We start from the raw sequence: 24,554 nt of genomic DNA on the forward strand, positions 1-24,554 counted from the left end.
AAGTAGCTGAAATGCGCCCTTTTGTCGCCAACGCTGTGTCGCCACTATAGCCTCGAGGGCAAGCAGTGGAAGAGCTGGGCGGCGAGGTGCGCGCGATTTTTATACTACATTATTTCGTTATAAGCGACCTTTTAAATCTTCGTTCTGCAGAATCAGGGGATTTTAGTGAGGTTTTCGAAGCCGTTCTTACGTAAGTGCGGATTGTGTTTTGCTGACGCCTTCGATGGCGACTACCTGATGGCGCGGGTTGTAGCGTTGATGGTTAGCGGCCAGAACTAGCCGGAGGCCATCGCGCGCGCCAGTCATGCAGCAATCTGCTTCAGCGCCCGCACGCATGCAAAAAAAGAAAAAGTACTCACAATTATAGTTATGACACTGGTTGCCTAATACATTTTAAAAGCGCTGATTCGAGTCACGTGAATAATGGACGAAAACCTCGTTTTCTGAACTTGAAGATTGTAGTCGCTTTTGTTTGCCGCGCTATAAAATTTACGAACGGAAAGCGTGTGATTGAGTGAACTGGCGGTAAGGATTGTTTTGTGGCTATGTTGGGCACACAGCTACGGTGAATTTCAAATTGCAAAACAGCGCACTGGTCAATTCTGGCCAATTTGAACGACTCCCCCCTTCCTTCCTAATCTTTGAAATCTTTGACATTTTCTTTGAGATATTCTAGGGACTCAGAAGCCTTACAAAAAATTAGCGCTGTGAAGTGAAACTTATGGGAAGAAAATAAAAAAAAAATAAGAAGCATGCTATAAATTGGGCCTGCAGTTACGGCGCCCAGTATGAAAGAGGTGGAGGCTACAAAGCGACTCTTGATACTTGTTGCTAAGTCACCTAATATATTGCGTGACTCACTCTCGCATTCGTTATAATGGCGCTGTAAATGAAAATTATTTTTAAAGCAATGTCATAAAATAAAGAGGGCGATTCATTCATAGCATGCATTTCAGCACATCTTAGAATAATGCAGTTAAATAAAAGTTTGTCCCGCTCATTAGCTTGACGGGGAATACGTATCTGTGGAAGTTACAAACACTCAGAGCGAGGCTGAATCTATGAACAGCGTTGTACTGGATTTTCATGTATTTAGAAAGACTTTGCAAGGTGTATTAGATTTCCATTTCACTAAATGTAAATTTAAAATTGATCATCAGTAGCAAATTCAGCGCCGATGAGCAAGAACTGCACATTCTGCTGGGGTTGCTGATTTCTGCATTCCATATCTGCCAGAATTGCATGAATGTGTATCAGTATTGTCGCAATCAGACCACAGAAATAGTGAAGATGTAAACAAAAGTAAGAATTATCCGCAAAATGTGTTCTCTGTCGCACAAACCGGCTGAATTTTGTTGAAGTAGCCCTCATCAGAATTTCAGTGTTCAAATCATTCAATAAGTGACTGCTATTTTCACTAAGCAACCTATCGTTCTAAAAGAATTTTGCTCCAAGTCGGATTTTGTTATTTGCAGCACAGTGAAAACTTGAAATATACATTTAAGCAGAAACAGAATCGACGCCGGTTTCGTTAAAATCGCCAAGGGATATTTTCTTTAGCACGCAGCTCAGCTTGAATGCAGAATGCTTCAGCGATGACTTTCCTGAAATTCTCAAAAATAACGAGTTCAAAATGCAAAAGAAAATGTGCAGAAACAAAGTCTGAGCCTTGGCAAACACAGTTTAGTTCGGAGCTGTTAATTATAGTGCAGTCTAACTTCTTAATTAACGCAATCTGGTCGTTAATGTCAATCGAAACTTTGAAGCCGTGGGTAAGGTGATGTATTGCCTTTTGAAACGGCGAAAAGTTATATTTCCGAAGGTCTGAAATGCGCAGAATTCCGGCTCTTTTCCGCCGCGATGGCTCAGTGGCTACGGCGCTTGACAACTGAATTCAAGGACGCTGAATGGAATTCCGGCCGCGGCGGCCGCTTTTCAATTGAGTACTCGAGCATTTTGAAACAGGATATGTCCTCATCTTCAAGTTTTCACTGATGGTTCTGTGGACAAGGGCCACGGAGGTAGCGCAACAACGTTTTATGTTCCATCTTTGGATACAATGCCTGTCGACTTTCTTATAGTGTCATCCACAATGACTGAAAGTGTTGCCAGTGGCGGCCTTATAATACGAAAGCTGGGGTGTTGTCAGGCGCGCAACCTGTTGTCATGCGTCCAAATCTGCCCCTCATAGTTTAGAGCGTGATTATCCCTCTAATGGGCCGCACCTTAGCTCTGTGCTCTTGATGTATATTGCCAGGGGGCGCTCGGAGCGAAAGACGTTGAAGCGGCGCTCGGAGAAAAAGACGAAGTGAATCGGCTCCGGACTCGCAGGACGTACCTAAAGCTTGGACCGTGTAATTCCACCTGCACCGGCTCTGTTAACCTAGCCCCAGTCGCCAATACCGTGACAATATTGTCTACCAAGCGAAGGGCTCTCTGTACGTTTTTAATGGGTTCCCTCGCATATTTGAGCCCCTGGAAACGAGGTGGCGACAGTCTTGTCCATAAAGCGCTGTCTGCGATTCCATTAAAAAATGTCTCAAGGCATCAAGATAATCTTGAAAGAAACGGTGCCTGGCAGTTTTAGTACCCTGTGGTGTCCACCCAGCAAATGACTAAAAGGACCTGAAGCCACTTTGCCATTCTGCATTTTCTCGGGCGCTGCTCGTACGCCGGCGTGGATGCATATATGGATGGGTCTGCCATCGTCTGTGTTACGTACCTCATGTAGTGTGCGCGAGGATATATACAACATTCTCTTATGTGCTGCCCAGCTTACAAAGCTGAAAGGTGTCTTGCTCGCTTTCCTAAAGAAGGGACTTGCGGTTCTCTTCAAGGCACTGTTTACCGAGCGGCCACCAGTCATGTAGAGAGGAGACTGCTCGTCCTCTAAAATTCCTACGGCTCTTTGGCCTGGACTAAAAAATGAGGCTATCAGTAGTATAGTTTGTGGGTGGTTGCGTTCTAGGTGGCGATGAGATGCCAAGTCACAGACCTGAGCCGTAATTTTTATTTTTATCTAAGTGGGCATACACTGGAGCAATTGCTGGCAGATTCCGCGAGGCTAATCCCACCGGAAAAAAAGACTATACTACATCGACAGCTAAATGACACTGGTGACACGAATTCAACTCCCTATGGATTAATGAAAAAAAAAAAAAAAAAGGAAACGTTTTGCTAGCTTTTTAGTAAACAATCCTAGTGGAGGAATCCGTCCAGAATAGAGATGATTGTCAGTGTCCTAACTCTGATAAAGCTACATGCGATGCCGATGAGCGACCCCTTTGCTGTTTACTATAGTGACGTGGCAGTAAAGATCAGCATCGTGCGGAATTGCGCAAGCAGCTATATATATATATATATATATATATATATATATATATATATATATATATATATATATATATATATATATATATATATATAATTGAAGATGGTCACGGCAAAAAACACTTTAATACCGACGTTTCGACCGGGGTCCGGTGTGACACTCCGACGAAGGCCGGACCCCGGTCGAAACGTCCGTATTAAAATGTTTTTCGCAGTGACCATTTTCAGTTATTTGCTTACCCTGGATCAAATGCCTTTTCACTTCGGATATATATATATATATATATATATATATATATATATATATATATATATATATATATATATATATATATATATATATATATATATTATTGCAGAATAGTCAGTTGGCACAAAAAGATGCCGGACAAGGGGCTCGGGCATTCCCAGCGCGATGGTGCCATGGTTGGGATCCTTCCTTTATGTGCTTCATACTTCCTGTCCTTTTTCTCTCTCTCTCTCTTTGGTGCCAGTCGTTTAGCTTTTTTAACCTTTCTAGTGCCATCTTTGCCATCTTGGTTCAGTCACTTGTGATATGCGGGAAAGTCCACTCGCGGATTATTGCATAAGCTACTGTAGCGGCAACGTCTCAGCAATAAAATTTTTCCGGACAACTGCGGAATCTGCACAGGAGAAATGCGTAAGCCTAAGCGTTGCTGTTCTGACCATGAGATGTGTCACCGGGATTCCGCGAGTGAAAGACACTGTGCCTTTCCTTTCCTGTAAACCAATCATAGAACGCCGGGGAACTTTGATCCGTTTTAGGGAACGTTGATTGTGTTATTCAAGGGGCGCGCGATGTGCCGTGTGCAGCAGCAACACTCAGGCTTTCACATTTCTGCACTGAGACACGTGACCAGAAGCTGAGAACCGAAAATGGAAGTTGGCTGGTGGCCATCTTGGCTCCAAATTACCCACTAAATTGACACTAATTAATTAACTCATTGAACTACATCAACCATTTTGTCATTTGCACACCTTTCCTTGACGCTGTATCCGATGGTATACCATTCTTTTCCCGATGTACTAAATAGCTCCTCTTTTACAGCTCCGACAAGGTGACACCCATACGAAACCCGCCTACATAACCATACAATGCTTATACATTAAAACCAGTCAGCAAGGGGAATTTCTACTTCTCACTCATATGAGCTGCAGCGCACATGAAGAAACCACCAGCGAAGCAACCTCACAAGACACTCTTGATTTTAAGTTACTCGCTGTATAGAACCTCGCATACCAATGTGAGCGAAGCGACCCTTGAATACGCGGGTAAAACCAAAATCAAAGTTCGAGCTATGCAGCATGCGAAAACGGAAGTTGGGGACAAAGAGGCAAAGGCAGTAGAGCTAAGTGGCAGGCTTCGCGCGATAATAATGCAAATCTATTCTCGCTTTTGTCTAACCATTTAGCAGCAAATATACCTCTCAGACGCTGCTCAAGACAAGATCTTTGCTATCGCTGAAGTGAGTCGAATCGCGCAGTGCTCTTCGTTCTTTGCAGTCCTCATTTTATTCATTGTCGCTATCGTGCAGTATACGTAAAGCCTCCAGGCAGCGCTACCCCTATAGGGTTGTTCCCTAGGTGACCACCCCTAGGTTGCTCATCCCTCCGCCCACGTCTGAACCTACTCCGTCAGGTAACAACCCTCTGGGTCTCTCCCGTGGACGCTGCCTTCCAACCTTTCCCTCATGTAAAAAAAAAAAAAGTCACTTTGCCACTTACCAACCGCGGCAGGTTGCAGGTGGTTTATATTTTTCGGTTGCGATTTCCACTCAAGCAAGCTGATTCAATGAATTCAAATTAATCGATTGCTTTAGATCAGTATGTATTTGAGGTCTTAAGGCTGACACCACAGATTACCAAGGGTAGAATGGCGGTATAAATTTCTACAACGATCCTATGTCAGCTTCCGCCGTAAACGCGAATGTTGAAAAGGTGCAGTGTGAAAGAAAACGGCGCATTTATCATTGATTACATTGTAACGCACTCATCATCATCATCATCATAATCATCATCACCACAACAATCAGCCTGACTGCGCCCACTGCAAGACAAAGGCCTCTCATATGCAGCGTACGCCTCCATTCGACCCCATCTTGTGTCAGCTGCGGTTACCTTATTCCGCAAATTTTTCCGATAGCATCGTTCTGCATCAAGGAACCTTCAATAATATAGTGCAGCGGTGTTCGCTGCTACTCTGCAGCGCACAAGCAGCCACTGTAACGATTCAGCCCTCGTAAACACCTGAGATTAACTACTGGGGTTACTGAAACATCTGTAGTATAGTGCCACCCAATGCAACGCGCTTTGCTTTGGTTTGCTTTGATTTGCAGGGCTTAACGCCCCTAAGCGCCCCATGCTATGGCAAGCCGTGGTGAAAGGCATCGGGCTGCTTTAAACACTTGCGGTTCTTTAGCGTGCGCTGACATTGCACAGTGCGCGGGCGCCTTGCTTATCGCTTCCATCGAAACGGAGCCGCCTCCGCGGGGCTCTAATCCGGTCCTCTGGCCAGCTAGCCCAGTGCGCTAAGCACTGAGCCTCCGTGGCAAGGCTGGGACCAGCTTTGAGATGGACAGCCTTCAATTCCCCATTATACATTTCCACCTAAAATCAAATATCAAGAATTCAATTACATAATTTGAATTAAGAAATGTTTTAGCTGAACTAAATGCGTTACATACATTATGTCCGCATTGCTGCAGATTCAATATGCACACTCCGCACCGACGTATATCTCGTGGTTTTTAAAGTACTAATCTGCAAACATCACCAAAAAAAAAAAAAAGCACCCGATATATGCGCTATTTATCAGCCGACAATTCTTTTTTTTTTTTTTGTATATGGGTTTTTAGCACAATATACGATTACATCTGCGAACAGGAGTGTAGTGCACTCGACCTCCAAGGCAAATGAAGAGTGATATGAAACGAAGCCGACTTTTAAAGATAATGTTTGAGTTCTGTAGCATCCGTATTTCCCTCCTAACGACAAACTGAAGATCATGCAATAAACAGCGGATCTGCAATAAAATTTCGCTTTATTTGTCCCGCAGCACATTGTTTTAGCGCTCCAGACCGGCTTGCTCGCTTGCGTACAGCAGTAAGGATCATGAGCTGCATAGCCGGCGCTGCATTTGCTCTACTGGGCAGCAAAGAGGTACCGCCGACAGCCACTTGGGGATCGCGACATAAACGAAACCGTATTCGGCGCTATCACAGGCATTTGCCCGACTGGTACGGTTCTAAGGTGTGGCGCGCCAGACATGTCGTGTCGTCACCATGACGGACGTTGCTCCGGGAGCGTGCGGATGTTGCCGTCTAAAGACATTCTCTATAGTAGGTTGTGCCACGAAACCGCTGCGGGTGCCTCCTGGACAGAATTATATTTTCCGATCACCGAGCTAAGCATTATGGCGCTGCGATCGCCTTGTAAACCAGCGAGTTTCCTTTGCGCCTTATAAAAATCGCTATTTTATGGAGGTTGGGGAAAGGGGAAGGGCAGACATGGTTTCGTATCGGCGGCGCTATATTACACGGCAGCCGCTTGGTATCGACAAAACAACGCGCCCTGTCACACAAGCGCCGTCCCTCTTCGGCATGTTCGCAGCCGCAGAAAAGGTCGCGTCGGATGAGGGCGGGGGATTGGCTCCTCCTAACTTCCCGCGCATCCATTTGCCACGTAAAAGTGCGTGCAGCTCGGAGTAAAAGCGATAGCGGATAACGAGGTTAGTGGCGGGAAAAGAATAAAATGGGACAAGAGGCCAAAAGTGAGACGGCTCAAGATGGAGGGGCCGTCAGGGGCACGGAGAAATGCGGAAACGAGGGAACAGTATATATACAGCGTCCGCCGGGAATCGGAAAATAAATCCGCGGAAAAACAGGCAGCCGCGATCCGTTTGTCCTGAACAGAACACGGCTCGTAATTCTCACCCGCAATTTCCAAGCTTAGGGGAGGCTTTGACTCAGCCGGAGGTCGCTCAGCCTCTGGTGTTGCTGTCGGAGACAACAAACCGTCCGGTGGCGATATCGGCCCGATGGGCTCTTAAGCGGCTGCCCGGCACAGTGGCGGCCGGAGGGATGCAGCCTCCTCTCCGGGCAGCCGCGCGCGCTGGCTTTTATTAAATAGGCCGACGGCGCGCAGGCGCGCGTGTGTACCTTGGAGCTCGCAAAGAAGGATTTCGGAATTCGGTGCCCGTGAAAGGTGCGCGCCGCCCGGTGGCCAGGCGGCAATCGGGGCCGGGCCCCTGTATAATTTATACCGGGGCTAAAAGCCCGAGTCCGGCGCGGGCCGCGCGTGCCACGGGGGCTAAACGACCCGCTCAAACCTCCGACAGGGGAGCCAACCTGCGCCCCGGGGAAGCCGTGCGAGGTTCCGGGGCCATTGCAAGACAAATGGCCCACCAAATTGGATTTGTGTGCGCTTCGGGTCGGGCCGCTATGACTTCCGGCCGCGATTATTGTGTGTGCGCGCCTCTCGAAAGCGCGCACGCGCCACAAGCAACCCCCTCCCTCCAGAGGAGGCCTTTCTTTGCGATTGTTCAGGGCCGTCGAGCAACGAGAGAGGGGGGAAGGAGGCACGCGCACCCCGGTTTTTGGAGTGGAATGCCAGGCGCAGGGATGCTGTCGCTACGGGGGTGGTTTTAAACGCAGTCCGCGGCGTGTCAGGGGCGAGACGCAAGGCGACAGTAAAAGGATGGTGGATGACTCCGGCCGCGGCAGGCTGCAGAATCAGAGCCGGTGGCGTGCCTCCTCTTGTCCCGGATGCGCGCACAAACGCGACGGGACGCGCCTCTGGGCAAGCCCTTAACGCGGTGTGGCGAGCGGCGCGCACCGGCAAGTGGGGTAGACACCAAGCGCACTTTTCCGGGCCTTAATTGGTCACTGAATTGTTAATGGGCGACCCCACCTCCGTTGGCGAGCACAGCCACCGCCATTGTCTCTGCGTGTCGCGCAGCGGTTGCCTCACGCTGCCGGGCCGACAGCAAGAGGGTCGCTGAGAAAGCGGGCGAGACGTCTGATCAAATTTTAAAGCCGGTCGCCTTCCTCCCTACATCCTGCCCCCCTTTCCCTAGCGGCAGCTGCCGGGCCGCTGCGCGAGCTTTTCCCCGAGGTCCCCTCTCGGACGGCGTGCGCACACAATCGGATTTCCCTACAATTTGCAGCCGCTTTTGTTTTCCCCCGGGTTCATCATGCGCGCTCTCCGCGGCGCCCAACTCGCTTGTCTGGCGCTGTGTTTGCTTGCAGCGCCGCGCCGAAACCAGCGCGCGCGGGAATAGTCGGCCGCTTCTTATTGGGAGACTACACGAGTCTTCTCGGAAAGGGGAACAAGCGCACAGTGTTTGCCTCTCATTGAGTCCGGCTGAGCAGCACCACTGCTTGGTCCCCCTCTCCTTCGGATTCCTTCTCCCTCTTTATTCTGTGAGATTTTCTCGCGGCTTGATACTAGCCGGACTCCTAGAAATGATTGCCGTCCTGGACTTTCTCGAGGAACGTTTTTTCTTTTGGCGTCCGCAATGCATGGGTCTCTGTCACGGTTTCTTTCCCCTAATCGACTGAGCTGCGCTCTGTGAGGTAGCATAAGCTAAGCCACCGCACTTATGGAAAGCTTGTCACATCGCGCAAGCCGGTTGTACGTCTCCAGAGCGGAATTTATGTGAGGTACACCTTTAATGAAAAAAAAAAAAAAAGCGGGTTGTTTTAGGACGGAGGAGTGCCGGGAAAGGATACCACACAGCCCACCAAAACCATTTTTGTTTGCAGCAATAAAATTCAGGTGCCGATATTTTATATTACGGAAGCTTTGGTACCAACAGATATGTGCTGTCGCTAATTCTAAAAAAGATCAAAATTGTGTGGTGGATTACACGACGTCTCTTTGTCGTGTCAGCAGCACAGTTTCTTAACCTCCGTAGAGAGCAGGAGTAGCGAGATTAGAGTACTAATCGCTTTCGATATAGAAATAATAAGCGGAAATTTTATACGCTCGTTGCTAAGAGTTCTACCGTGAGTGTAAGGAGCTTCTGATAAGGGCGGACGTTTTTTTTTTTTTTTTTTTTTACTTTTTTTCTGTCAATGAATTTGAACGCTAAGTTTGTTTGTCTAGCTATATATTTAGTTTGATCCCGAGGGGCTTGAATCGGTAAAATGAGAGTCCAACAAATATACATTATTGCTTGTGTACGGAGTCGACCTTGTGTAGGGCAGGCACGAATGGGCTATATACCAATGTTGAGAACACGTAGTAGAACGACGGGAAGAAGATGGCGGCACCGTGTGTCATAGATCCGAACAAGGGTTCAGGGGGAGCCTTATTTCGCAAGCCAAGCCAACGTTTCGACAAGGGTCAGACTTGTCTTCATCCTGACACCTGCGAAGCTGTGAGCAGGCGCAGAAGGCGCGAAAAGCTTAACAGTTCACGTCCTGTGGGCACATGTACGAGATGGGAGACCTCACTCTCGTGTGACGCGATATACTGCTGTGATCCAATTACATCGTGCTCTCTCCTTTGTCCATCCAGCTGCCGACTAACCCATACGTTTAATTTAAGCGTCGCGTTTGTTCATTCAGCTCAGACGTACAAACATACCCCTTTTAGGGCGACTTTTCGCACGATACATAGGCATGGCGAAATTCTCGGAGGTATTGGTTCATCAAAGGCGTATCTGAAACGCACACATGATGACAGACGGACACCAAGCCGAAAGTTCTAATCGAACATCGAAGGATAAGGCTGCTGCTCTAAAGAGTTGGTTATGCAAAGCACTGATAAAAAGTCGGCCGAGTAAAATAAGCTAAGTAGGAGGCAAATTAACAAAAGTCACTATTAAGTGTAGAAGGCGCGTTGCAGCGCCGTTTACGTGGTGCCGCCCTTACTCAAGGCGGAGGAACATCAGAAGAGGGCGAATACGGGCTGGTTGGTGCCTGTTGACGAAAAGCGCAAGCGTTTTTCCTTCTAGATATTGTCCTATCTCTCATAGCAGTGTTTCTTCATTTTCGCCAGACAAACATCATTGATCGAAACTTGCCAATTTAGTTGGTGCATTCTTGGAGAGTCCTGTTTGGCTGATATATCCAACAACAGTTAACACGTACAACTAATTAGCAGTGGTTGCCACACGGGCCTTCTGCGTATTATAGCACATCCGATCCATTATTTTAACTGAACTTAAAATTCACGATTCGAAGTATTATTTCTCCGCATCGAGTTGCGGGCTTACGTCACCCATTTGATGTGTGCATGAGACTAGCGAAACGAATATCTAATCGCATGTATTCATAGCCGCGTTATCTTCTGCAATTATGTGTTCAGAAAATTGACAGCATTATCAAAGAAATTAATCCAGTGTACTTGCGTCTCCTGTGGTCAACTGGAGCCTTGGGTGAAATTTTAACGAAGCGGAGCAATAACAGAAGCCGTAGGTTACAAATATTCGGCACAGTTTTAGAATTTTTGATTATAACACCAAGAAGCGCAGCTTTCTGCCTTAACTGTAATTTGCAAAACCGGTCACAACAGGCTGCCAAACTGAATCATTCACCAAAGATTGCGCGTGCTCCATCACGCACAAGTTGCAATTAATGGTCGCCTGAGTGATAACTATCTGACTTAGCGGCCTCATCTCGAAAGATGCTACCTTTTCCTGCCAGCACCAGTCATACATATAATGTTTATGGTAAGAGTTCACTCACAACGTCGCATTGTAGGCGTTCATACATATTGTTTCTGCAAGAGAACCTTCCAATAGGAATGTGGTCGTGCATTCCAACAGGAATGGCTTGAAGTAGCGTGCCTGACTGGGCATCCAAGAGCACTTGAAGGGTGATTCTTTTTCCACCTTTCCATCTCAGATGGGAAAGCCGAGTCGGCAGCTCCTCCCAACTTTCTGATATCATGTTGTCTTGTCAAGAAGTCCAAACCATCGAAGAGTCATTACTCTGCTAAGTCAGCTGCCACCTACCAGCGCCATGTCCGTAATTTTTCGCTCACAACACCGACGCCGACATCGACGTCGACACTAGCGCCGACGCCGTATTTTCTGCGTAACGTGCCCTTTAATGCTATTGAGTGAAAAATTATGAGGACGCTTAAGCTTCGCCTTAAGAGTAGCCGCTCTGGTACCTTTAACACCACCTATTCATCCCAAAAAATTTCTCTAGAAGTTTCGCTCAATTTTTTTTAGTTTTTTTTAGATTTCAAAAATTATTACTGCTGCAACATCAGTACACATCCCCAATGCACTTTAGTGCACGCATCACAACGCGTTTGTTAGGTGCCCATCTAACATGGCTGGTAGCAACGACCCTTCGTAGCCCATGCGTTGCATGCCCCTCTGGCCTGCATGAGGGCCTGGTTTGAACCCCGATGACAGCAAACCTGATTTAATGAATTACTTCTACTTTTTTTGAAATACCTTCATTAGAGTAAACTTCTCGCTCATTTTGGCTTCACTTGGACCTTAGCTCCCCCAATTCGTCAACTGTATTTCAGTGCGATGTCTTTGAAATTTCCGCGCGAGGTCATGCGATTCTGAAGTCATCCACATCTCGACCAATCAGGACATTTTCCTACCGCTGCAGGAAAGCGAAGACAATGCCCAGTTTACAGCTGAATTATAGCCTCTTACTTGATCATGTAAAACGCTAATAAGCCGACAAGTGCGGCTCAGAGCGAAGTAATCCTCCGCTGCGTATAGCCTCGAACCGACGCTTTTTATACTGTCGCTCCAGCTCCTCCTTTACGTCCTATTTCTCCTGGAGTTCTTTTAGGCCATGTCACCTTCTCAGAAGGTGCGGCCGTTAAAACGGTCGGCTATCGGAAGAAAGGAATAGCATTATCCCCGCAGCTAACGGACCAGTCGATTTACAGTTTGGCTTCGGTGGCAGTCACTTAGAACATCGATGGTTAATGTTGCGTTGCAGTGTAGTTCACTAATTCGAAAGATTTATATTGACACGGCGTATTCCTCGTCTTCGCTCTGTGTTGATTAAGAGCGCTTGCCTCCTCATGGCGAGAACGCCGAAGTTCTGAATTTGAGCCGCGGGCCCTACCTAGCTCGCTGCCGTTTTGTGGTCATTGGTAAGTTCTCCCAAAACCTGACCCCGTGAAATCTGATGGAGGTGCGTTGGGTAACGCAACCCATGCTCCAGACCCCTTCAGTCAGCCGAAACTCCAGCCTTCAGTGATCTTCTACCATCGAGATTGCGCCTACCCATCAGGGCAGCCGACGGCTTCGAGGCCTTCAGCCGGAGTTCGCCTCTCTGCAACTTCACCGTACTGTGAGGACACCACCAGCTGCTCTTACACCACCTTCGGCGACCCCCCAGCCACCCTTGATAATGCAGGTAGATAGATACTTCTGCGCCGTCCTTCGCGTTGCGGCAGCTGCGGGAGCTACCAACCTTGCAAGGCTCCCCAAGTGACGACCCGGAGAACTGTTTGGAGAAAGGTGAGCGCGTAGCCCAGTACAATCGCTGGGCCAACGTCCAGAATCTGCAACATGGATTTTTCTCGCTGAATGGTGCAGCTCGCACCTTGTTTGAAAATCGCGAGCCCACTCTGACAACGTGGAGTTCTTTCAAAGACCAGCTTCTGCAAGCTTTTGCAACCATTATCCGAAAGGAAGGCGCCAAGCTGCTCCAGCAAGCAAGAGTTCAGCTTCCCAACGAGAGCGTCCTCGTTTATTTCGAGGACATGAAGAAGTTATTCCGTCGGACTGATCCCAACATTCCTGAGGAGAAAAAAATTGTTAGTTGGTGAGGGAAATGTATAGAACAGACCTTCGTTGGTTTAGTGCTATGTCCCCCAAGACAACTGCGGAATATTATACGATGCCACTACCATAGAGAAGACACTCGAGATGCGAGCTAAGCACTACGAGCAGTTGGTCATCCCGATGGCTGCGGCCGTCGTCGACACTGTTAGCCTTGACGTGCTCCGCGTGACCATGAGGGCAGTCTTACACGAGGAGGCAAGCGCTCGATCGTGATCAGCGCTGAGCGAATACGAGGAATGCGTTATGCACGTGTCGTGACAATATATAGCGCATCCGCAACGAAACACGGCATCGTTCAGTTAACATTGCGCTCAGAAACCGGATTATCATGACCTCGTGCGATAAATTTTAGTGTCAGTTGTGATTTTAAAATAGCAATGTGACAGTTGAGGTGACTGGCTCATTGCGTATTTCGACCCATTGTCCTGTTTTGCGACTTGGCATAAAGTTTTTACGTAGCATAGTGCATGTTGAAACATTCTCAGCTGCTACCCGTGCTATGCATATTCAACTTTTACGTCTATTGTCGCTTTTCTAACTGATATATCAGTTAAACAAAACTCTACAGCTGATATGATTGCTGCGTTAGAAGTAAACACGAATAATCTAATCTTAAGGGCACAGCAGCCCTTCGTAATGTTAAAGAAAAGAAATGCCAGAAGCTCAAAAAAAACGAAACATGTCGCCTTGTGCAAGGTAACAAGACTGGTTGTTGAGGCCACGTGGCCTAAGATAGATACTATACCCAGCAGCACGGGCACATCATGCTGCGTTTCACTTGTGATAAAATTTCGCGTCTTTCCGTTGCTTTCATTTTCTTATAGGCATTCAAGATGTTCAAGTTTGTAAACCGGCTAACTGCAGCTTTCACTGATAGGCATCATAAACTACGGCCTTCTGCCTTTGCCCTGGCCTTTCGCGCCAAAGCTCCAGGCCGTAAGCGTCGGGCGCGAGTTCCGGGGCCCCGGATGCGCGCAATTTTCTCGCCTCCCGCGTAAAGTGCGGACACTCTCTGCAAGCACCGTCGCACAGTGCCTCCCATTTAGATTCGAAGAAACGTTATGCGCCACTTTCATTCCCGCCTATCATCACAGCGTGCGCGCTCGCGCTGGTGCGTGGTATATTTCTCAGCCTTTCTCTCCGCGGGCACCATAGCGATCCCGGAAAGTGCCGCAGGCCTGGCCGATCCGCACAGCCCCAGCTTGAGTGAACCAGTCATTGCTGCGCATCGCCTCTCTCTCCTTCCCTGCGTCCTCCGGACGCTTCGTTCCGCAATGGGGGAAGAGAATGCTTGTGTAAGGGCGCCGACGTGGCGGCTGATATGGGTGCCGAAAACTTTTCACTTCTTCGCACTCTCTTTCCCGCTGCTCCCTCGGCCCGTTCCCATTCACTTTCTCTAGCCCGACGGGATTTTTCTTCTACGCCCTAGCGCCCGGGCGTCGTCATGCCGCTCTCGTCCAGATGTGGAGGAGCCGGCGCCCTTCAATAGGACGAGAATGCAGCAGCGGTGGCGGACTAGAATGCTTTGCTCCGCGGAGAAAGAGAGCGACGATGCCACTCGCTTTTGCTCGCTTGAATCGAGCCCTTTTTTTTTTTTTTTTCACCTCATCCCGTCACGCTGCGTGTATTTTTTTTTTTTTTTTCGCGCCGAGAGCGAGGTTCACTATATTCTACACACAGTTCACCGTAGGCGAGAATACGGGCGGAGGGCGCGCCTGAATATGATTGTCTCGTGCCCGCTCATCTTCGCACTGCGCCGGGGATTCTATTCCCGGCGTGCTCGACGCTCATCTTTATTCGCATGACGGGAGTAGATTGCTTCCTACAGCTTTCTCGGAGCAAAAATGAGAAGAATCCGGCAAATACTGAAAAAAGGCCGTTATATAGCGGAGCTGTGGAGAAACTTTCGTTCTTTTTTTTTTTTTTTCTGACAGCTCGAACTTTCCTTTGCTTCTAGTATTCAAGACTTGGACGCAAGATTCCTGTCACAAGAGAAGACCCAGAAAGACAAACAAGGTGAACGCTACAGGCAGCTACTGTGAAGCGAAATGGTATGTTAGAAGAGGTAAACGTACGCGTATATAGCATTATGAGATTAAAATTTGTTCGGTGCGTAATGCATGGTTTCATAAAAAGAAGAGTGCAAATTTTATTCTGTCAACTTGAAGTGTTAAGGTTTCATCACGTATCGTGAGTAAAGAAAAAAAAATGGACGCGGGATATCTCTTCATTAAACAAGTTCCTCTTTGAATGGCCTCATTGGAACACTTTAAAACACTAGACAAGTTGAGCATATTACATCGAAAGCCTGCAGAATGTTTAATTTTTTAAAGCGTAATTTCAGCAAAGCGCAGTCAAATGTCAAGCAGCTCCTGTATTTCACTTACATAAGGCCAATTCTTGAATATGCATGCACTGTATGGGATCCCCAGTTTATTTACTTATCAGACATGCTCGAACGCGTCCAAAATAATGCTGCCAGATTTGTGTCTAATAATTATAATTTTTCATCTAGTGTCACGTCTATTAAACATCATCTTGGTTGGGAATCTTTAGCTCACCGCAAAAAACATTTCAGACTGCAGAACATGTATCGCATTTATTTTGGAAAGTTCAGCATTGACAAAGACCGGTACCTGCTTCAACCCCACTTTTTATCTAGACGACTTGATCATCAGTGGAAAATCCGCGAAATAAAATGCCGGAAAGATGTGTATAAAACCTCGTTTTTTCCACTGACGATCAATTAGTGGAACCGGCTGCCAGCTGGCATCACTGAGTGTTGCACTGAAAATTTATTTCGGGCTTTTTTATCGGATGTGTGACGTGGCGCCCAGTTCTCTTGCGTGTGTTTCCTTCATTACTTTGTTTTTTGAGTGTTTTCATCACTTTGTTCGTCGCGCAGTTGCCCCCTTTAGATGCATGTTTTTCATTCCGCATTATCACTTGTGTCCTGTTATTTTCTTCATTTTTATGTATTTTATCACTGGCGTTCCCAGCAAGATTACTTGTCATCTCTCCCCCTGCAATAATGCCTTCGGGCGCTGCAGGAACTTGTAATAAATAAATAAATAAATAGAATTACGAGGCCTAGGAATCTAGGGTGGAAATTTGTTCTTTTTTGTCGATGTATTACGGAGGCACTAAGTGGAAAAGAATAGGTATTGTCTGGTATATATAGTTTAACGTCCCAAAATGGCGTCCGCTATGAAAAACGCTGCAGTCAAAGGTTGAACTCAATTGACTGACACTGTGACATCGGTACACACTACCTGGAGTTGTGGTAGTGAGGCTTCAGGTACTTGGCGTACACGGGTGCCTGGCGTCTCGCCTCCACCAAAACACGCTTTCCCCAGCTTGGATCGCACCCTCGTCCTTGGGACCGGCAATCGAGCACCCTAACCCCTGAGCAGTCACGACTGATCGGAAAAGAATAATGTAGCCCACTCAAGCTTACTGGCTCTTCAGAAACGTAATGATGCACAAGCCCCCAAAAATAAAGAGTTGCTGTTCATTGCGTAGATTTTGTGACGTACATCGCATATAAACAAGTATATACGAGAGCCTTGACGCTAACACGTCCAGTTCTTCGCTTGCCAGCAAAAGGAATAACTAACATGCACTGTTATGCCACAGAGGAGTTAATATTCAAACGTTCTCTGACGAGGACGGAAAAGCTCAGCACTGCGAGGCCCATCTCCTTCCTCGTGCGTTCTTCTCCGCCGCCTGCGTGTCGGCGCGCGTGGCACTAATAAACGAACTTCAGCGAAATTCTTCGCCAGAACACCATTGAATCTAATGTAAGTTTCCTTTGAACAACATTCAGCATACAACTAGTTTAAGTAGAGCAAACTTTTATTAAGAAGCTTGAACACTGCACGCTTCTTGTTCAGACGGCATCATTTCAGACCGATGGTTGCAAATGCGCTTCGTGAAGCAGCGGACACTAGTTCAGGGACTTCGCATGTTGCGAACCTTCGTAGCGCCTTACTTTCGCTGGAAAAACTGGCAGATACCATGCCTGCTTTAGATTGACATGGATACGCGGGTGTAGCATGAACAGTATACATTTCCGCATTAGCTACAGCGCGCTTGCCTTCGTCGCAGCCATAGCTACGGAGAAGTTGCAGTGACTTTTCGCGGTGCACCGCAACGGCCTTTGACTTCGTAGTGGCAACGTATTGCAAGTTCTGGATGCGAACCTTAAAATTTAAAAGCGAAAGTTCTGCTCAGTAATAACGCACGTTGACGAGAGTGCAAAATACGCCTCAGTTGCGTGAACTTTTCAGCTCTATGAAAGAAATTCGTTTGACCAGGCCACAGCTTGGTGTCCAGTTAGCTTTGCACCACTATGTATGAAAAGAACGATGTTCTGCAGTCAAAGAAAAAGAACAAAAAAAAATGGAATAAAGATAGTCAGCAGCAAGGAGGTACCCTATCGAAACTCGAGGCATGGTACCTAGTGATATCTTGGTAATTCTGACAATACTGAAGCAAAGAAAAAAAACCAGTAGAAGTAGTTTTGGTCTTCACACACTATCCCCTTGTCACTGTTCATGGCGTACTGCATACGCTGTTGCTGCGCAGAACTCATTCTGCCCGGTGTTGCCAGTAATAGGGCACCGCACTAGACAGGAGAAAGAGTTCTTCGCTAGGGCCGTCCATACCCTGTTCAGTGCAATACAGCAATGTGTAATACCCTAGTCACAAGGTCATTTTCAAAGGCGATTGAGTCGATAGCCTTCGAGATTTTCAATCGCGATCGAACTCGAAGGAGTTGTGCCGCTGCTACACGGCAAAACTCGAAGGCTATTGAAATAGTTCTGGTGTTTGGCGCCAAACTTTTATGGCGCTACTATCGTTGGTTTCGGTTTTGCTTAAAGAACTAAAATCTCTCTATAAATGCAAAACAAAATATAACTGTTACCTTTTTTTAGTAACTGCAGGTGTTTAGTTGTTATTCAAGGACAGCTTTCTTTTTTTTTTTTTTTAACGCGTTGGCGTTCATACGACTGTGCTTTTCATTGTGTTTGTTTTTCTCGGCGGCGCATGCTACAGTAGTAGAGAGTACATAAATAATACGCCTAAAAAAAGAGCGATACTATTTTAAAACTATTACCGGTATTAATATTTTACCGCGTAAATTAAAGATATACAATAATAACGCTTGTTCACGTTTTTGTATCGTAAACGCGCTGTGCACGTGTGTGCGTGACGCTCCTCGGGTCAACGCTAGCAACCTTGCGCGACGTTCGAAGGCCTTCGAGATCTCGATAGAGTTCTGAGCTGTTCCGTTGACTCGACAGACTATCGACTCAATGGCCATTGAAAACGCCCGTGTGGCAGCTTTCGAAGGCCTTCGAGTCGATAGGCAGTCGGTTCGAGGGCCTTCGAAATGCCCGTGTGACAGCGGTATAAGGCCGTGTCATAGCGCCGCAAGCCTGGCTGTTACTCTTTGCCAATAGTGTCAAACCGGCAATGAACTAAAATGATGAATCCTTGACACGTTTTCTCGAGGATGGGTCACTGGGAACGGCACGTTCGAAATGTACAGTAAGAAACATTCGCGTTCATCCAACGTTCCGGACAAGTCTTCCGGCGTAACGAAATAATGGAATTCTCAACGCAAGAGTGCAGAGAGCAATTGGGCTCGCCCTGGGAATCGGAAGTGTCTCCGTGACACCTGGCCGCAGTGCCTGCCAAGCGTCGCGGCGTTAGCCGTAGGGGGCACTCACCGGTGTGAATGTAGGTGTGCTTCTTCATGTCGGACTTCTGGTGGAAGCGCTTGCCGCAGTACTCGCACGGGTAAGGCCGCGTGTCTGAGTGGATGAGCAGGTGCGTGGACAGCGTCGAGGAGCGCTTGAACGTCTTGCCGCACTGCTTGCACTCGAAAGTACGCTCGGAAGTGTGCACGGCGCGGTGCTGACTGAGGCTGACCTCGTGGCCGAAGGTCTTGTTGCACAGCTCGCATGCGAAAGGCCGCTTGCCGCTGTGCGAGCGCCGCGCGTGCACCTCGAGTCCATGGGCCGTAGAGAACATCTTGTCGCACTTCAGGCACGAGTAGACGTCCGACAGCGGGTGGTGCAGGTGGTGCAAGTGATGCAGATGGTGGTGATGGTGATGCGCCGAAAGCAGGCCTGCCGCCGACAGCGACTGTGGGCTCAGCCGAGGGCCCAGGTCCAGCCGACTGCAAGGAGCCTGCGCAAAAAGTGTGTCCGCGTTGTCTCGAGGCTCCCAGCAAACCCCAAGAGCACCCCGACCTGGCGGGAGCACGGAATTGCTCTTTCCGACAAGTCACGTGCCTATAGCATGGTGTAGCCGTGAACACTCCCCCCCCTTCTCTGAACATCAGGAGTGCCCGATGTCCAGCACTGAATGCTTGCGTGCTCAGCCGCGAGTCGTCGTTTGACAAGATGGCACGGGCTTCTTTATCGAGCTGTATTAGCAAATTTTTGGAACGCGGCGTTGTTGTTGTTTTTTTTTTTTTCGAATAGTGGCGTCAACATGTGGTAGCGTCAATGGGAGTGTACGGATAAGTATTCTTCGCGATGTATATTATGCATTACTAAGCGAACTAGAAAACATTTTACTTTCTAGCTGATGTAGCACACAACATCAATTCATGAAATACATTACGCTACAGCTCTGGTAAAAGAAAGTCCACGCGTTTTGCACTCGCGTATACGCATACACACGCTTACTTACATTACGTTTTTCGCAATAAATTTGTTCATTTAGCCAAACGAGCGCAAATTATATACACGAACTACTCCAGTATTTGTTACTAGCGTGCAAGGCCTCCAATACTACTTTGATGTTGAAAGCTACAGGCTTGAAGGGCGGCTTGAAAACACAACTAGACATCTTTTTATCTTCTTTGGTTATTTGCCGAAAGCGATGTGAGCTCGGTTTTTCTGCACTCCCTGTTTCCCCTGCACTAGATTAGTCGTGTGCGAGAGGTCACCTTCAAAGCCTTCATTCTATGCTTTGTTTATTTATTTACTTCCTTCCTTAAACGCCCATGTCGGTTTTACAGCAGAGAAAATTAAATACAATATACAAGATAATCGTAAATTAACAACACTGAATTGAAGTATAATATTTTCAGTGGCGTTTTTAAAACAGCCAGTGCTCGTTTTGCCATTGGATATTGTGTATAAACTGTTCTGTGTTCCCCTGTCCTCTTCTTTTAAGCATGAAGTGCTTTTAGCTCCTGTTGTCTGCTACCTTAAAATGACGTCGAGCCAAAAATGGCGTGCTAACATCCTGATAGAGATTTCCCGTCATTCGGGCATTGATTTCACCTCATCCGCGAATCGAAAAGGGAACATCCGGGAACCGAACGAGACTTAACGAGACGAGTTCTCCGCTCTCCAAGGCTCCCGCTGTTTCCCCTAGAATGATGGCATGGTGCCCCCTACTAATGCACGTAGAACACCGCTCGACGGCGGTGGTTGAGGTGGCAGCAGTTCAAAACACGTTCTGGCATTTGGAATCAAGTCTGCCACTGTGTTTGTTCTTCAAATCCTGCCGTTTCACCTTTAGAAGATCGGTGTATAACCACTTTGGGGCACTCCAACGCGCTACTTCTACATTGTTTTCAGACCTATGTAATATCGTGGTTGTTTACGCTTCTGCATAGTCCTGCATTTCAGTGCCGTGGCCATCACAGCTGCTTAAGTTGAGCAATGGAGCCTGATGGGAAGAGAGGTAGAAGTGTCTTGGGGGGAGGGGGGGGGGATTATACGACACAACGGAAGACTTTTTGCCCCTTCTGGCTGCGTGCTATACCTATAACCATTCCATACATACGTATGGCAGCAATTTTTTTCCTATTTTGTTTTCGCTCGCCGTAAGACAAAAAAAATCAAACAAAGACAGAATAAAAAAAAAAAAAGGGGGGGGGGGGGATACCCACCATTGTTGATATGAGTCCTCCGTTGGCGGGTTCGTTGGAGGAAGGGCTAAGGGCTTGGCGGCTCGAAGCCTTGGCCGTCTGTGAAGGCGTCGTCGGTGGCGAAGATGCCGCGCAGCTGATCCCCAGCGGACCTTGGCCGGCAGCTCCGGGACTTGAGGTAGCCGCAGAGGACGTCTGTAGACTCGGTGGAGGAGGCGGCGCGGCGGGCGGAGGTGGAGCGACCGCATCGGCGAACAGCCACGGTTTGACGGCGGCGCCTACCCGCAGGTCGCAAGTGAGCGAGCTCAGGGCAAAAGGCCGGAAGTGAAGCGCGGACAGGCCTTGCGCAGCGCCGAACAGCTTGGACGAGTCTATTGCCGCGGCTCCCGCCTTCCCTCCACCTGTATGGAAAAATGGTGCAGTAAGGGTCAATCGTACTGCTGTGGAGGAGCAACTAAGAGGGCAAGGACGCCGGGAGACTTTCATCCTTCGTTCCGAGAGTGCGGATGAGATGAAAAGCCTGCCAGGTTGTTCGCATTTCCCCTGACTGAATAAATGGCAGTGGCAGCTGTGACGTACTCCAGCGCTGCCCCATGTAAGAACCTGATGCCGCGCCCGGGTGGAACACGTGACCACAAGCGACGCAGTCTTAAGACTCATGTGACAAGTTTGGTCATCTTTTGTGGAAACGCTGATATGAACGCAGTAGGATTATAACCAATGCTGCTTAAATGGATGATTTTTGGACTCAGTGGTTTTCTGGCCTCTTTTTAGAAGCCGCAAGATTAAACTGCCTAGGGTTTGAACTCTGGTGCTATTGGCAGCCTTATTTTTCGCATTAAAGACTTCCTGCGTGACGCATTCTCTCTTTTGCTTGAACGGCACTTAGATGTTGGCGCTGTACCAAACGGGCTGTAGATGGGAATTTACTGAGACAGAAAGAACTGATTATTGATGACAGTAACTGCGACCAGTCCTAGATGTGGACTAGAGGCAAGACAAGGTGGTGGACATATTTTTAGAAAAAAAAAAAAAGAATGGATTTATAATGCCCAATTGTCTGGAGGTCTACACTGTTCTTTCCTTTCGCTCAAATATCCTACACTGATATCTAACTATAACCAATTGCATAAGCGCTACCAAGGGCCGATAGACTTTAATTTCCTTAAACACAACACTTGACCTTAGCATCCTATTCTGTTATTTGTGATGACACGCTTATAATTTTCAGTACGGGAGGTAAAAAGTAGCTTGGAAAAACGAAATGGTATGTAGCAATAAGCACGTGCTTTGCCGCATTCTTTTGAGCATATGCTCCCCTGGGGGGAGGGGAGAGGGGTGAAGCGAAACACAGTTTTGCTGCGACAGGCGTCTCACGACATAAACCGTTGATCACCTTTATTTAGCTTTTTAATACAGAAGCAATGTGCAACTCTTCCGTTGACGATTATGGCGAATACTGATATGGATAGCCAATAGGGTGGCGGATAGAGAGCTAGTTGGTGCAGGCTTGACATTTTTCGAAACCTCTAAAGCAACATGGACGGAGAAGAAACTGACGGGGACAGGCGCTTGTGCCTGTCTGTTTCTTCTCCATCCATGTTGGGATAGCCAATATGTCTTGATGTATACTAGACTTCCTTAGAACAAAAAATATATATATACATTCACAATTACAGCCGGAGATTTGACTTTCAGTGGTGTACACTGGGTCAACGTTGGTATGCCATGTCGCAGTCGAAAACTACACAGTTCACAAAAAGCCGAGACGATTAATCTTTTTTTCTTTCTTTACAGGAGCAAGTGAACGCGGGGATTGCCTAATATTAGGTGGGTTTGACTAAAGGAATTCATAAATAGCTTAGTCCCCACCTGAAGGTTTTTAGTTTTCATCGGTGTGAGCTATGCTTCCTTTTTTTTTTTTTTTTTCTTTCTACGGAGGGCTTTGCCTCTAAGCGTATCGCTTATGCAGACAAAGCACGCTTCGCAGGGCGGCACGCTAGAAAACGTATAAAGACGTTCATGCAAGGAAATAAAGGAGGGCAAGGACAATGATCACGCCTGAAAAAAGAAAACAGAGAAGTAAAAAGCATAAACAAACAAAACTCGTACTATAGAAACCAAGCATGTACAGAAAACTCGAGGCACTGGGCTCTTAAAGGCAGCTAGTCAGGTGTATAATCGATCAATCGCCCTCAGGACAGAATCTGCCACAACCTCGCGTGCATCATGTCGCGTGCGGCTGCCGTTGATGTAGAAGCGAAAGAAACAAAAAGAAAAAAAAGTGCCGGAAGGACAAAAAAATGAGCAGCGAAAGCGACCAGGAAGAGGAAGAAGAGAAAAAGAACAGAGCGGGCGAAATCAAGCAGTGCGCGCGCAGGCAGCGTCCACGCCGTCCCAGGAGACGGCGTGATCGAGCGAAGTGCGCGCACGGGATGTGGAACAAAAGAGTCGCCCGCGTGAACCCCAACAGAAGCAGCAGCAGGTTGTCGGAGCGAAAAGTTGGCGCTTGCCCGGACGTCCACACGTCCACGTTAATCACGCGAACGCTACACTCCAGCAACAGGCGTCTTCTCCCCGCTTGCTTCTCTCCCACTCGCGAGACAGGCCGTGCTGGCGGCCGACCGGCGTGCAATGAAATTAGCGCCCTGCCTGGCGGGGAGAGCAAAAAGCAGTATCGCTTTCAGCCCAAGGGTCCCCCAGGACGAGGGGACGAACGCGCTGCACCGCCGCCACGGCCGACGCCGGCCGCGGCCCGAGCACGCTCGCAAGCGTGGGCGCTGCCGAGATCGGAGCTGCCCGACGCGCAAACGCCGAAACGCAGCGGCACCGTTGGAGACAAAGCTGTTAGAAGACTCGCGCACGGGAAACACGTGCGTTATATGTTCTTGCCTCTGGACGGGAGATGTTCGGCATTCATCAACCGCCAATATAACAGACCAAAGCCTTGAGCAATATATTGTGGCATTTTCTAATTTGGCGGCTCGCTATCGTTTAATTTTTGCAAGCATATTTCTAATAACGAAGATATGGAAAACACAATGCTCGCTACCTGATACAGGATAAAAATAAGCAGCCTTACTAACGTGCGGCTCAGGTTTCGGCATACATTGCCTTAACCCACTGCGATGTGGTACCTGCCTTTCAATGAAAAACAATGAGATTAAGCACAGCAAGTTAAATATTTGCAGAAGCTTGAATTTCAATGAGCGTGATGTTTCTTTTGCTTCGACGAGGCCTAAAGGGCCACTGCTGCTCATCTGGAGAGCGCGCAAGAGCATTTGCTCCGCTTTTCCTACGCCTAGAAGGCGCGTGTTATGGGTTGTAGTGTGTCAACTGCTTTGCGGCGAATGTTTTATTGAGATCTGAGCTTTTCTCGGCCAAAAAAAAAGAAAAAGAAAAACTCACGAACTTCTCAAAATGTTCCACAAACAAACATTGGAAATAAAAAGCGCATAGACCAAAGCAGATATGAATGACTTAATTAAGGGCTTAAAAAACCAAATGATTAAATCGATGTGAATAAGGGCT

The 24,554-nt window shown here is 47.7% G+C and overlaps 1 protein-coding gene across 1 annotated transcript in view; it reads right to left on the reverse strand.

The window, feature by feature from the left end:
* LOC146172395 (uncharacterized) overlaps positions 1-24,554 on the reverse strand; it is a 103,624-nt gene that overhangs the window by 31,648 nt on the left and 47,422 nt on the right. Inside the window, exons 3-4 of the mRNA XM_084585827.1 lie at positions 21,045-21,424; positions 18,862-19,324 (exon numbers count right to left, since the gene is read on the reverse strand). Coding sequence (XP_084441953.1) covers positions 18,862-19,324; positions 21,045-21,424 — 843 coding nt within the window. The remainder of the gene's footprint in view (positions 1-18,861; positions 19,325-21,044; positions 21,425-24,554) is intronic.

The sequence above is a fragment of the Amblyomma maculatum genome, unplaced genomic scaffold (genome assembly GCF_055883805.1).
Source record: "Amblyomma maculatum isolate TAMU_Amacu unplaced genomic scaffold, ASM5588380v1 scaffold_13, whole genome shotgun sequence".
NCBI classification, from domain to species: Eukaryota; Metazoa; Arthropoda; class Arachnida; order Ixodida; family Ixodidae; genus Amblyomma; species Amblyomma maculatum.